This window comes from Vicia villosa, unplaced genomic scaffold, assembly GCF_029867415.1.
Source record: "Vicia villosa cultivar HV-30 ecotype Madison, WI unplaced genomic scaffold, Vvil1.0 ctg.000345F_1_1, whole genome shotgun sequence".
Taxonomy (NCBI): domain Eukaryota; kingdom Viridiplantae; phylum Streptophyta; class Magnoliopsida; order Fabales; family Fabaceae; genus Vicia; species Vicia villosa.
The window spans coordinates 686654-700429 of NW_026705154.1; the positions used below are offsets into that span (position 1 = coordinate 686654).

Below are 13776 nucleotides of genomic sequence, written 5' to 3' on the forward strand. Positions count from 1 at the left end.
GAAACATTTATGGAGAAACTCCTCTAACACATTTTTAGGCACACTAATAAATAAAACTTATGGAGAAACTCCTCTAACCCATTTTTAGGCACATTAATAAATAAAATTTAGAGTGAATAATCATTTTGGTCTTTCATAGAAATTACACAATTTAAATTAATCCCTCACAAAAAAACTAATTTAATTCCTTACAAAATTTAACCCAACTATATTAATCCTTCTATTAATATTTTCTCAAACCGATTTTTTCCTACTTTTAAATTGTGACTGGACTGCCACGTTGTATTTTATTTTTCATTTGATAAATACTAAATTAATTTTTAATTCTCATTTTAATTTTTCATTTTTTAAATACTAAATTAATTTTTAATTTTAATTTCATTTTTAAACAATTCTTATTTAATAATATCTAAAAAGCCAAAATTGTTTTTATAAGGAATCAAACCCAAAACTTTTAAACAATATCTTAAGTCTTTACCACTAAACTAATATGCATTCATGACAAATAATTTCCAAGATTTTTAATAATATTAAATAATTTTGAATTTAAAATAAAATTTACAAAAGTTATACCAATGGGGTCTCGATCCTAAGTCTTATAGAGGATAATCACTTTAAAACTAGACAAATCAAGACAAATCAATTTATATTGTTAATATTCTTAATGATAAATATTTTACTTAATAATTTAGAACAAACATTTATTTATTTCAAATAACACACAAATAAATATTTACTAATTTCAAATATTATACTAATTAAAAAATAAAATTTATAAAATGTAAATCCTCAATATATTTAATCAATTAAAAATAAATTAAATTATATGTAATTGAAATTAAATAACACACAAATAAATATTACTTATTTTAAACTAATTCAAATTAAATGACGATTAATTAATTTAATTGTCATTCAATTAATTGTTAAAATATTTAATCAATTTAAATTAAATAATCAATTAAATTTTAAAACTATTTAGTTAATTCAAACTAAATAGTGATCAATTACTTTAATAAAAATTCAATTAAATATTTTATTTTATTTTATTTGATTAATTATATTTAGAATTATTTTGTTTTAAATTCAGAATTATTTAATATTACTAAAAATCATAGGAATTATTTGTTATGAATGTACATTGGAGTAGTGGTAAAGACTTAAATATTGGTTAAAGGTGTTATGTGCAATTCCATATAAAAAACAATTTTGGCTTTTTTGATTTTATTAATTCACAATTGTTTAGAAATAAAACTATAATTAAAGATAAATTTAATATTTAAAAATGAAAAATAAAATATAAAAGCTAACGTGGCAGTTCAGTCACAGTTTAAAAGTATGAAAATTTGAAAAAAATATTAACATAAGAACTAATATGATTCGGTTAAATTTTGTAAAGAATTAAATTAAGTTTTTTTGTAAGGGACTAATTTAAATTGTATAACTTTTGTGACGGAATAAAATAGTTCTTCACTCTAAAACTTACTTTAAGGTTGTATATTTTCATATAAAATTAATTATATTTATTAATATGTGTAAAAGTGACAGAGCCACTTATATTTAAAATGGGATGGATGATTTCATCATTTTTCTTTCTCATGTAAAATTAACTATTTTTTATTATGTAAAATGTCCAAAATAAATTTGATATGGAGTGTGCAATTGAAAAATTATTTAATAAACATGTGTATTTCTTCCTTCTCTATTCTTCCTTTCATTGCCAATTTTTTTATTTTAGGTAAAGAAAAAACGTAAATCAAATAATTAGATATAAAAAAGAAAAGAAAAATATATTCATATGCAAAGAGTTTCATCGTATTATATTAGTTTTTCTCTTATACTAAATATTCAAGTATTATTTTTTACAATTTAGATATATGTTATATTTAATTAAAAATACATTATAGTATTTATAAGAGATAGTATAATACTTTAAAATTTTAAAAATATATTATGTTTAAAATAAGAGTTTAAAGGTAGTGCACTGACGGTGTAAATAAACTTTACACATACATCCAATCAAAATCCTTACACTTGCCATGTCATATTAATTTTTTTTAATTAAAATTATGCTTTAATTGGATACATGGTTGTGATTGGTTGACAGTGTAAAAATATTTTACACTGTCAGTGCATATCCCCTTTTCTCTTAAAATAATATAATTTTTTAATTTTATTTATAATAAATATTATGAAGTTTTTATTTTAATTTTTTAAATAAAAAATATATATTTAAGGTTGGATAGTCTGAAATCTATCTAGGGTCAAGCTCGGGTAATGATTATCAAGTCCATAGTACACAGAGTCCTTTTAACCTAACACTAAAAAAAGCTCAAAACCCGTCAAAATTGGCCTGTTTAAAACCGCATAACCCATTTTAACAGCTCTACAGTCAAACACTCTCTCATTATATCTTTTCCTATAAAATCACAAAAACCTTATATAATTCAATAACAAACAAAACCATCGAAAGCATGATCTTGTAACCCACCACAAATATATACATAGTTGTCACACCAAAAAAAAACCTTATTCTATATTAATTTTTATCATCACAAAGGAAAAAGTACCTGAAATGGGAGGTGACGATCTTAAAAATGTCTCCATTGTTAAAAAGAAGAAAACCAAGAATGTTTCTTTTAGGTCAATTTTCATGCACGCTGATATTCTAGATTGGTTCTTCATGGTATTTGGTTCTTTGGGGGCAATCAGTGACGGCATAATGGTACCTTTGGTGGTGTTTATCACAAGCAAAATCATGAACTCTATGGGTGGTTTTTCTGCCTCAGCAAGCAACAACTTTGTTCATAGCATCAATGAGGTTATCACTCTTTCTCTCTCTAGCTTAACATAATTTAAGTGTATGAAATCATATTTAAAACTAGTAGCATATATGAAGTTTTTATACATTTTGTTATAATAAAGCCAAAAATAGAAGTTTTGTTTAAAAATAAAATAAAAATAAAAGAGGAAACAAACTCTTCCTCTACTTTCTCTACTCAAATATCAGCTTTTAAATATTCAATTGATGATTGAGAGTATTTCTTAGTCGGTGGATTAGTTTAATTCAATTTTGGAGATTTTATTGAAGAAAAGTGAAGAAATATTTTGCTTAACAAACATATACAAATCTTTCAATATGAGATGAGAAAATAAATTATTAATTTACCTCTATAAAATATAATTTAAAATATAAAATCTGAAACTAAAATTTAATATAATGTAATATCATTTAAAAATAAATTAAAAAAGGAATTTGATATTAAATTAAAAAATTAATAGCTCATTTATTAAAATTAAAATTTTAAAATATAGAAAATAGTTTAAAATATTAAAATTAAAATTCTTAAAATAATAAAAATATAAAGAAAAGTTTAAAATTTTGAAAATTAAATATATTTTTTTCTTATACTAATTTTGTCATTTACATAATATATAATTAAATTATTTATTTATTCATGGTTTTTAAGAAAATAATAAAATTAATTATTTTGTAGTGTCAACACATTTATTTAATTATACAAAAAATATTTATTTAAGAAAATATCTATTATTATGGTTTTTAATTTATTAAATTTTAAAATATTAAAGAGATATGATGCATCAACGTGATAGTGATGTCATCTTATGCATATCTCATGACAAAACTCCCAGTGACCCAAAACATCAAAGTTATGGAATATCTACAAACATAACATCATATTCACATATCATACTATGATGTTTATCATTTATTTATTTTTTATATTCAACATTTTTAAATTTGTAGTTGACATGAGATTAACTACTCATATTTAACCTTAAAAAAAAATTTCATCAAGTATTGGTTACTCGAATTTCTAAAATTGATCCATACTAGAGTTCTACTCCAAGTTTTTAATTGAGTCGAATTATGTATGTGACACCACTTGTTAAAGAGTCTGGAGAGCATCGAGAGTTTCGATAGATTAAATATCCATGACTAATAAAAGAATTTGACATCACATCTTAACACAAAACTTAAGTGTATTATTACATATGTAACATTTTCTTCATTTTTAATCTATGTGAGACTAACCGCTTATATTAAACACTAATAATCTCACCTTCAAGTATTAATCACTCATATCACTAGACTTGTTTTACGCTAGGATTTCACATCTATTCCCCGTCAAATTGAATTATGACTCTGATACTATCTATTAAAGAGTTATTGAGAACGCTGAAAATACAATGAATTAAACTTTCAAGATTCATGAAAGAACTTAAAATTACATCTCAACTCAAAATTTTAAGACATTAGGAATATGAATTTATATTGACTATTTTTTTATTTAAGGATGAAGCCAAAAGCTTTTGTTCGCGGGACAATATATACAAATAATTTATTTAGTTTGGATTAAATATTATATTTGAGTTTACCCAATTTTTAAATCAAAATCTTAAGACATTAGGGTTTTGTTTGGCATGTCATTTTCATTTTCTAAACTTATAGTTTATAGTTTATAAGCTCATATAACAATAAAAGACTTATTTGATAACGGTCTTTTCATCACGAGCTTATAACTTATTTTACTAGCATATAGTTTATTGTCCAAACGCTATTTTAAATAGAGTTTTAGCTTATAGCTTATCATTTTTTCTTCTATTTTTACCTTTATTATTTTAACTAAAATCCACTTTTACTCTCTATAATTTATTTTAAAATAAAATAATTATGTATTAAATATCTTTTATGTCATTTTAATTAATCAGCTAGTTGAACCACTAATTTTATCAAACACTTTAATTAGCTTATCAGTTATAAACTATCAATCATTAGCTATCAGTTATAAACTATCAACTAACTTATCAGTAAACCGCTATTAACCATCTGTTATTTAATTTAGAGTTAGAAAAATCTAAAGATATTCTATTGAAATTATTGAGAATTTTTGTATTAGATGAAATATGTCTTAAATATATCTTTATAAGTGGTTGGTAGTTCTTAACTAGCAAACTAATTTTGTAGAGTTTAGCTAACCCAAATTCAAATTTTAAAATAGTATTAGTGTTTATGTAAGATGTGTTTGCATGTTGCAAGATGTGTTACAAGTGTGCATGGTTCTCACCTTACAAACCAACTAGTAACAACTCGTGGATACGCACAAGTTTTAGTCTGATAGACACATTTGCTTATATAGTATATTTATTTTAAATAAAAGGTTAAAAAACAAAAAAAAAATTAAATTAATAATAGTTTTTTTCATATATAAAAATATTTAAATCAATATTAATTTTTTTCCTGTATATCATTTTTGAATCATAAATACGATCTTTCGTATATAAAAATATTTAGATCAATAATAATTTTTTCCCGTATACAAATAGTATTTATGTTTAGGTATCATTTGCAAAAATATTTGGATCAATAGTAAATTTTCGTATATAAAAATATTTAGATCAATAATAGATTTTTCCGTATACCATTTTTTAATAAAAATTTTGTAAATCATAAATACCAATTTTCATATATAAGAATATTTAGATCAATAATAAATTTTTTCCCATATACATAATATTATTTATGCTTAGGTTTTATTTACAAAAATAACTGTATCAATAGTAAATTTTCATATATAAAAATATTTAGATCAATAATAGATTTTTTCCTGTATATCATTTTTTAATCATAAATATTTGGATCATAAATACCATCTTTCGTATATAAAAATATTTAGATCAATAATAGATTTTTTTCCCGTATACAAATATTATTTTTGCTTATGTATCATTTACAAAAAATATATGGATCAATAGTAAATTTTCGTATATAAAAATATTTAGATCAATTATAGTTTTTTTTTCCGTGTATAAAAATAACACCGTTTATAAAAATACATGGATCAAATATATTTTATCTCGGTACACAAATATTATCTTTTGTAGATATCATTTATAAAAATATTTAGATTAATAATAGAATTTGACTTTGACCCATAACAAACATTTAACACATAATTAGTCTAATAACATATATTTTAGAAACTAATTTACTTGTGAATTAAAAAAAAAATTACTCATGCACCAAAAGTGTTTAATTATTTTATACATGTAAAAAGTAAATTTTGAATACAAAATACTCCCAAAATGATACAATTTAGTTGCAAAAGTATAATTTAAAACCAAAAGTACAATTTAGTTGCAAAAATACAATTTAGAATCAAAAGTACAATATGCTCTCAAAATGCTCTCAAAATAATGAGGTGACGGACTAAAACAAAAAGTTAAAATCGTATTTTTCAAAATATCTAATTTTCTGATATTATAGATTTTATAAAATTGAATTAAATTCCTCTCAATATTCTTTTGACTACCTTTTATCAAGGTACTCAAATTACACTCTAAATTTCAAATTTTAAACTTGAAGGAGTATGTTGAGAAGTCCTCATTATATAAAATATGATTTAAATACATGTTTATAACTAGTGGTCCTCAATTTACATGACACGGTATATAGAATTGGAGTATTGATACTGATTTGTTGGTAAAAGAGAAGTGAGGAAATGCAGATGACACATTTGCGTGATTGGTTCAATGATGACAAAAATATATAAGAGTGTGTTTGGATGAAATATTTTAATCAGATAATCTAATGTTTTAAAATAATTTAAAATAATTTTTTATTGTTTGGATAAAAAATGAAGAATTATTAAAATGATAAAAATTTATAGAGTATTTTATCTAAGTTAAATTTAATTATTTTGAAATGACAACAAAAATCAAAGAATTTGAAATTCCTTATTCTCTGTAGAATGTATTTGTTACTATTATTTCTTCAAATTTTGCAAATTGGTCCTCATATTTTCAAAAATAAAAAAATTGACCTCAAAATTTTTTTAAAAATTGCAAATTGGTCCTTCAAATTTTTAAAAATTATAAATTAGTCTCTACTTTTTAACTTTTTAATTTGGTCCAAAAAATTTTAATTTTTAAAAAAATGCCCCAAAAATCTAACAATGAATTGTCTTAATACTCCATCCAAACAAAATAATTTAAAAATGAATGAATTTCAATTTAATCATTTAAATTTTAAATTCTTTTAAAAAATTTAATTATCTTGTCCAAACAGACTCTAAGAGTTTTTTTAAGACTTTTCTTTCACATATAATTTATTTGGTTTGACTTTATTAACTTTTTGATGCAGAATGCAGTTGCTGTGTTATATGTGGCTTGTGCCTCTTTTGTTGCTTGCTTCTTAGGTGAGTTTTCAATTTTGTAACTATTTTTAGTTTTAACTTCTCTTTTAACTTGTTTAGTATATACACTAGTATTGACATCATGCCCTTTTCAGAGGGTTATTGTTGGACAAGAACAGGTGAAAGACAAGCCGCAAGAATGAGAGTTAGGTACATAAAAGCAATTTTAAGACAAGAAGTAGCATATTTCGATTTGCATGTTACAAGTACATCAGAAGTCATCACTAGCGTGTCTACAGACACACTAGTAATTCAAGATGTTCTAAGTGACAAGGTATCAAAAATAAAATAAATAAGTCTTGACAAGTTATATAAGTTTAAGATTTGTATTTAGTCAAGTAGTGACAAAACAAGTCTGAGCTGACGGGCACATCTGTTTTAATCGCTTTTTTTTTTACAGACCAAAATTTTAACTTGTGAACACGGACATTAACAAAAAATTTGTAACTTTTAATCTTTAGGAGTACAAGACCTGCATGCCCTGTCTCACCTAACCTTTATTTTCTAATGGATGGATCAAGACTTTTGGTCCACACATTTAACTATATTTGATCTGCCCTATATTTTTTTTAGACTTTTGCAAAGCGAATAAGTCCGATTGCCACCCTTTAGTGTATCACTTGGCATAGGATATTTTTAAAGAGTTTTTTTAGGGTCTACTTCACATTTAAGTTCTATGTTTTTTTTTCTAAAAATAATCAAATCTCTATAAATGTGACATTAACAATTAGTTGATTTCTTCTAATCATGAAACCTATAGGTTCCAGATTTTTTGAAGAATATGTCTCGATTCATTGGGAGCTATATAGTGGCATTTATATCATTATGGAGATTGGCCATTGTTGGATTCCCTTTTGTAGTTCTACTTGTGGTTCCTGGTTTCATGTATAAGAGGACTTTGATGGGGTTGGCTAGAAAAATCAGACAAGAGTATAACCAAGCTGGTACAATAGTAGAACAAACAATATCTTCTATCAGAACTGTTTATTCTTTTGTAGGAGAAACCAAAACCATAGCTGCTTTCTCAGATGCCTTAAAAGGATCTGTGAAGTTGGGATTGAAACAAGGTTTAGCTAAAGGCTTAGTCATTGGAATCAATGGTGTTAATTATGCTGTATGGTCTTTAATTGCATATTATGGTAGCATATTGGTCATGTATCATGGTGCTAAAGGGGGTAATGTATTTGCAGTTGGATCATTATTTACAGTTGGTGGAACGTAATTACCCTTATACCTTTTATCTTTTTTCATTTTATTTTTTTCTATTTAAAATTTTGTGCTTTTTTTTTTGTTTATTAATTTATTTTTCTTGTGTGACAGGGCTTTAGGATCTAGTTTAACAAATGTGAGATACTTCGCAGATGCAAGTGCTGCAGGAGAAAGAATAATGGAAGTAATAAAAAGAGTTCCAAAGATTGATTCAGAAAACATGGAAGGTGAAGTTTTAGAGAAAGTGTCAGGAGAAGTTGAATTCTGCCATGTTGAATTTGTGTATCCGTCAAGGCCAGAAAGTGTGATCTTAAATGATTTTTGCTTAAAGGTTCCATCAGGTAAAACAGTTGCATTAGTAGGAGGAAGTGGTTCGGGAAAATCAACTGTAATATCGCTTTTGCAAAGGTTTTATGATCCAATTGGTGGAGACATTCTTTTTGATGGAGTTCCTATTCATAAGTTGCAACTCAAATGGCTTAGATCTCAAATGGGATTGGTGAGTCAAGAACCTGCTTTATTTGCAACAAGTATTAAGGAGAATATACTTTTTGGAAGAGAGGATGCTACATATGAAGATGTTGTTGATGCTGCTAAAGCTTCAAATGCTCATAATTTCATTTCAAAGTTGCCACAAGGATATGATACTCAGGTTAGTGCTAATTGCTTCTGTCATTTTGCTATAAACCAAATATAAATAGGGGGGTAAATGCATTTAAGCCAAAACTATTATGCCTCTAGATAACATAAATATTATTAATGTTCAACTTTTGGGAAGTGCTACATATCATATTCATCCACTTTAAGCAACTTAATCTAATCCAATAATGGTATATACTACTACTGAATAAGCCAAAATGGTTTTTGAATATTCTCACTAAAAATCAATTTTCAATCATTTAAACAATAGCTTATATTCCTTATTCTTCAGCAAGTGAAATCTGTTATAATAATTTCATAAAATAAAAAAAACACTAGTATGGTGGTCCACGTACATGAAGCACCTTATCTTTCCCATTCAAATTGCATGAATCATACTCACATGAATCAAACTAATTCCACTAAATTAGAGAAGTAAGTGCCATTGAATAAAGTGATCAATGACATGTTGCAGAAGTGCTGGAATCGGCTCTATATTACCTAAACACAAAAGTCCAATCATAAGAATCTAAACTCGAGATATACTTACATTAGGCAATGTAAAACTGCTTTATAAATCACTATTTCTTTCAATAAATTCTTCTTACTTTTTGTGTCTTCCTTTATCTGTCCAAATATTGGAACGCCCAGCTGAATCACATAAAAAATCATTGCAGACACTTTATAGTTTCTAGATCCAAAACTTCAACCTTAACATAGTAGTTAAACTTAAGATGTTAATATGCATACTAATACAGGTTGGGGAGAGCGGAATACAAATGTCAGGAGGACAAAAGCAAAGGATTGCCATTGCAAGAGCCATAATAAAAATGCCAAGAATTCTATTGCTAGACGAAGCAACAAGTGCACTCGATTCTGAATCCGAGCGAGTAGTCCAAGAAGCTCTAGACAAAGTCGTGGTTGGACGCACCACCATCATCATCGCTCACCGCTTATCCACCATTCAAAATGCAGACATCATTGCATTCGTTCAAAATGGTAGAATCGTGGAAACGGGATCTCACGAGAGCCTCATTCAAAATAACAATTCGCTTTACACTTCCCTCGTTCATATCCAGCAAACCAAAAATGACCAAAACGAAGATACTCCATCTATCATTAATATAGATCACATGCAAAACACAAATAGTTATAGACACGCAGCACATTCTAGCTCTTTTGACTCAATGAAACGTGGTGGTGGGGATATTGTTAACGGTAAAAATGTTGTTGGAGATATCGTTAATAATGTTGAGGTATTTAATAATAATAATAAGAATAATAATATCTATAATGAGGAGGAGAGGGAGAAGAAGAAGGTAAAGGTTCCTTCATTTCGAAGGTTGTTGGCAATGAATTTTCCAGAGTGGAAGCAAGTGTGTTTGGGTTGTTTGAGTGCGATTTTCTTCGGTGCGGTTAATCCTTTGTATGCATTTTCAACAGGGTCAGTTGCATCAGTTTATTTTCTAGAGAACCGTGATGAGATCAAGAAACAAATTAGGATCTATGCATTTTGTTTTCTAGGGTTGGCTTTGTCGACAATGGTTTTAAATGTGCTTCAACACTATAGCTTTGCTTACATGGGAGAGTACTTGACTAAGAGGGTTAGAGAAAGAATGCTTTCCAAGATACTCACTTTTGAAGTTGGTTGGTTTGATGAGGATCAAAATTCTACAGGTGCTGTTTGCTCCAGACTTGCCAAAGAAGCCAATGTGGTATGCTCTCCTAAATTATTTGAAAAAACTATATATTAAGAAGACAAACATAAAATGTTTTAAATTTCTTTTCAAATTAATAATGCAGGTAAGATCGTTGGTGGGGGATAGATTGTCACTAACGATACAAACTATATCAGCAGTGGCAGTAACATTCACAATGGGCCTAATCATTACTTGGAGACTATCCATTGTTATGATAGCAGTTCAGCCAATTAGCATAATTTGTTTCTACATAAAGTGTGTCCTTCTAAATAACATGTCAAGCAAAGCCATTAAGGCCCAAGATGAAAGTAGCAAAATAGCTGTTGAAGCTGTTTCAAATCTAAGAACCATCACATCTTTTTCATCACAAAATAGAATCCTTAAAATGCTTGAAAAATCCCAACAAGGCCCGAGTCATGAAAATATTAGACAATCATGGTTTGCAGGTATTGGGCTTGCATGTTCACAAAGCCTCATCTTTTGCACTAGAGCCTTAAACTTTTGGTATGGAGGAAAACTTGTGTCGCAAGGATATATAACAAAAAATGCATTTTTTGAGACTACTATGATTTGGATAAGCACTGGAAAAGTTATTGGTGATGCTGCTAGTAGCATGACTAATGATTTTGCTAAAGCTTCTAGTGCTGTTGGATCGGTTTTCGCAGTCCTTGATAGGTATACAAAAATTGAGCCAGATGATTTACAAGGTTACAAGGTTGAAAAACTAATCGGAAAAATTGAACTTCATGACGTTCATTTTGCATATCCAGCTAGGCCTAATTTGATGATCTTTCAAGGGTTCTCTATTAAAATTGACGCCGGAAAATCAACAGCTTTGGTCGGGGAAAGTGGTTCTGGAAAATCAACAATCATAGGACTAATTGAGAGATTTTATGATCCTTTTAAAGGGATGGTGACAATAGATGGTAGAGACATAAAGTCTTATAATCTAAGATCATTAAGGAAACACATTGCACTTGTGAATCAAGAACCAACATTGTTTGGGGGTACCATAAGGGACAATATAGCATATGGAGCATATGATGATAAAGTTGATGAAAGTGAGATCATTGAGGCTGCAAAGGCTGCAAAGGCTCATGATTTCATATCAAGCTTAAAAGATGGTTATGAGACATGGTGTGGTGATAAAGGAGTTCAACTTAGTGGTGGTCAAAAACAAAGAATTGCAATAGCTAGAGCTATATTGAAGAATCCAGAGGTGTTACTTTTGGATGAAGCAACTAGTGCACTTGATAGTCAATCAGAGAAACTAGTGCAAGATGCTTTAGAAAGGGTTATGGTTGGAAGGACAAGTGTGGTTGTGGCTCATAGGTTGAGTACTATACAAAACTGTGATCTGATTGCTGTTTTGGATAAGGGAATTGTTGTTGAAAAAGGAACACATTCATCTTTGTTGGCTAAGGGACCAAGTGGAGCTTATTACTCTTTGGTGAGTTTACAAAGAAGACCAACCAACACAATTGTCCATGCTTCACATGAAATCAACTAAAAAACAAGACTAAGTTTCTATGTTTGAGGGAGAAGGTACAAAAAAGAATTGATGAAGGAGTTGTTGTTGGTAGTAGATGAAATTGAAAAGAAAATTGAGAAGAGACTCAGGGGAATTTTTGTTGTCCCTTAGCTTCCAATTTTATGAATAAAATCATTAAAATTGGCGGGTTTTCAAACATAAGCCCAATTTCTATGTTGGTTACTATATGCTTATACAGTAATATAGTTGTACCTTGAAAATAAAGTGAGCTAAGGAGATGACACTTGCATAAAGATAAGTCTTGTTCTACCTCTCTATGAAGTACAGACACCGGAAACACGACACTGACACTGACACGTCGACACCAGTAATAATTTGAAAAAATGAATAACTTAAACCTAATCACAAGTGTCGATGCCGCTTTCAGACACCAACACAAAAACGGACACACCTTTTTCCAGAGGTGTCGGTGATACACATCTTGTTTGGAAGTTATATTGATATATGGCTAATGTCAATTTTGGTTAAATTAAATGTATCTAGAATTAATTACCTATGGATGTTTCCTAACAGCTTGGTGTAAAAAAAAACTCTCCTATGATTTCTAATGTTGATATCAAATCTGCTTCAAAATTATTATTAGTGATTCCTATGGTTGTATGAAATAGGTCATTAACTAAGCATAAACAATCCAAGCCAAAATATAATTGCAGATGTTCAAAACAATATAATTATATCAAACATTTCAGAACTCAAAATATCAAAATCACAAATTCAGAGTAAAACTTTTCAAAATTGGAATGTAGGATTTACTAATGAAACATTCACACAAACTCAATGAAGAACAAACACTATTTACCTTCAAACAGTTTTTTTGGCGCCTTTGAGTCAATCACGAGCAGGAACAGATTGCAGTGGTGTCGCAGATTCCGCCGCAGGTCGCAGTGGTAATTGTAGGTGCCGTCGCGGCGGTGACCGGTGACACATCAGTCGTCGCAGACTGCGATATAGTCAGCAATCGCAGTGGAGGCAGCTTAGAAAATAGGAATTTGTGTTTTTTTTTCTTTTTTTATTGTTTAAGAGAAATTTTTATTTGTGATTACATTATTATCCAATAGAATTAAAATATTATTTTATGTCATATAAACATTTTTAAATTAAAAAAGGTAGGCTTAATTGCAATTTTGGTCCCTCTGTTATTATTTTTTTTTTAGTTTTGGTCCTCCTATTTTAAAATCCGGAATTTTAGTCCTTATATTTTAGTTTTTTGAGGATTTTGGTCCCCCTGCAAATTCGAATACAATTTTAAATGAAATGACGTTCATATTGATGATGTGTCAGTGCCGGTTCAATAGTGAAATGTGCAAAAAAACTAATTTTATTTAAAATTTATGTTGAACATGTCATCAATGTGAGTTCCATTTCATTAAAAATTGCCTTCGGATTTGCAAGGGACCAAAATCCTCAAAAAACTAAAATAAAAGGACTAAAATTCAGGATTTTAAAATAGAGGGACCAA

The 13776-nt window shown here is 27.9% G+C and overlaps 1 protein-coding gene and 1 long non-coding RNA gene across 3 annotated transcripts; one reads left to right on the forward strand and one right to left on the reverse strand.

Moving 5' to 3' along the window:
* Positions 1–2478: 2478 nt before the first annotated feature.
* LOC131627038 (ABC transporter B family member 15-like) lies at positions 2479–12396 on the forward strand. The gene is made up of 7 exons (XM_058897877.1): positions 2479–2821; positions 7166–7220; positions 7313–7491; positions 7978–8435; positions 8538–9078; positions 9824–10780; positions 10869–12396. Exons 1-7 carry the CDS (start codon positions 2576–2578, stop codon positions 12273–12275), a joined length of 3843 nt encoding a protein of 1280 aa, XP_058753860.1. The 5' UTR covers positions 2479–2575; the 3' UTR covers positions 12276–12396.
* On the reverse strand, positions 9075–13320 carry LOC131627039 (uncharacterized). Of its 2 annotated transcripts, none has more exons than XR_009291383.1 (3): positions 13117–13320; positions 9674–9775; positions 9075–9566 (listed from the first exon to the last, which is right to left on the reverse strand). It is a non-coding gene; the product is annotated as an uncharacterized LOC131627039 (long non-coding RNA). The 2 variants fall into 2 exon arrangements; XR_009291382.1 differs by having other exon boundaries at positions 9674–10790.
* Positions 13321–13776: the final 456 nt, after the last annotated feature.

Coding starts and splice junctions, on each gene's coding strand:
- LOC131627038 (XM_058897877.1), top strand. CDS start 2,576: ATGGGAGGTGACGATCTTAAAAATGTCTCCATTGTTAAAAAGAAGAAA. Junction 7,492..7,977: donor AAGATGTTCTAAGTGACAAG/GTATCAAAAATA, acceptor TGAAACCTATAG/GTTCCAGATTTTTTGAAGAA. Junction 9,079..9,823: donor CACAAGGATATGATACTCAG/GTTAGTGCTAAT, acceptor ATACTAATACAG/GTTGGGGAGAGCGGAATACA.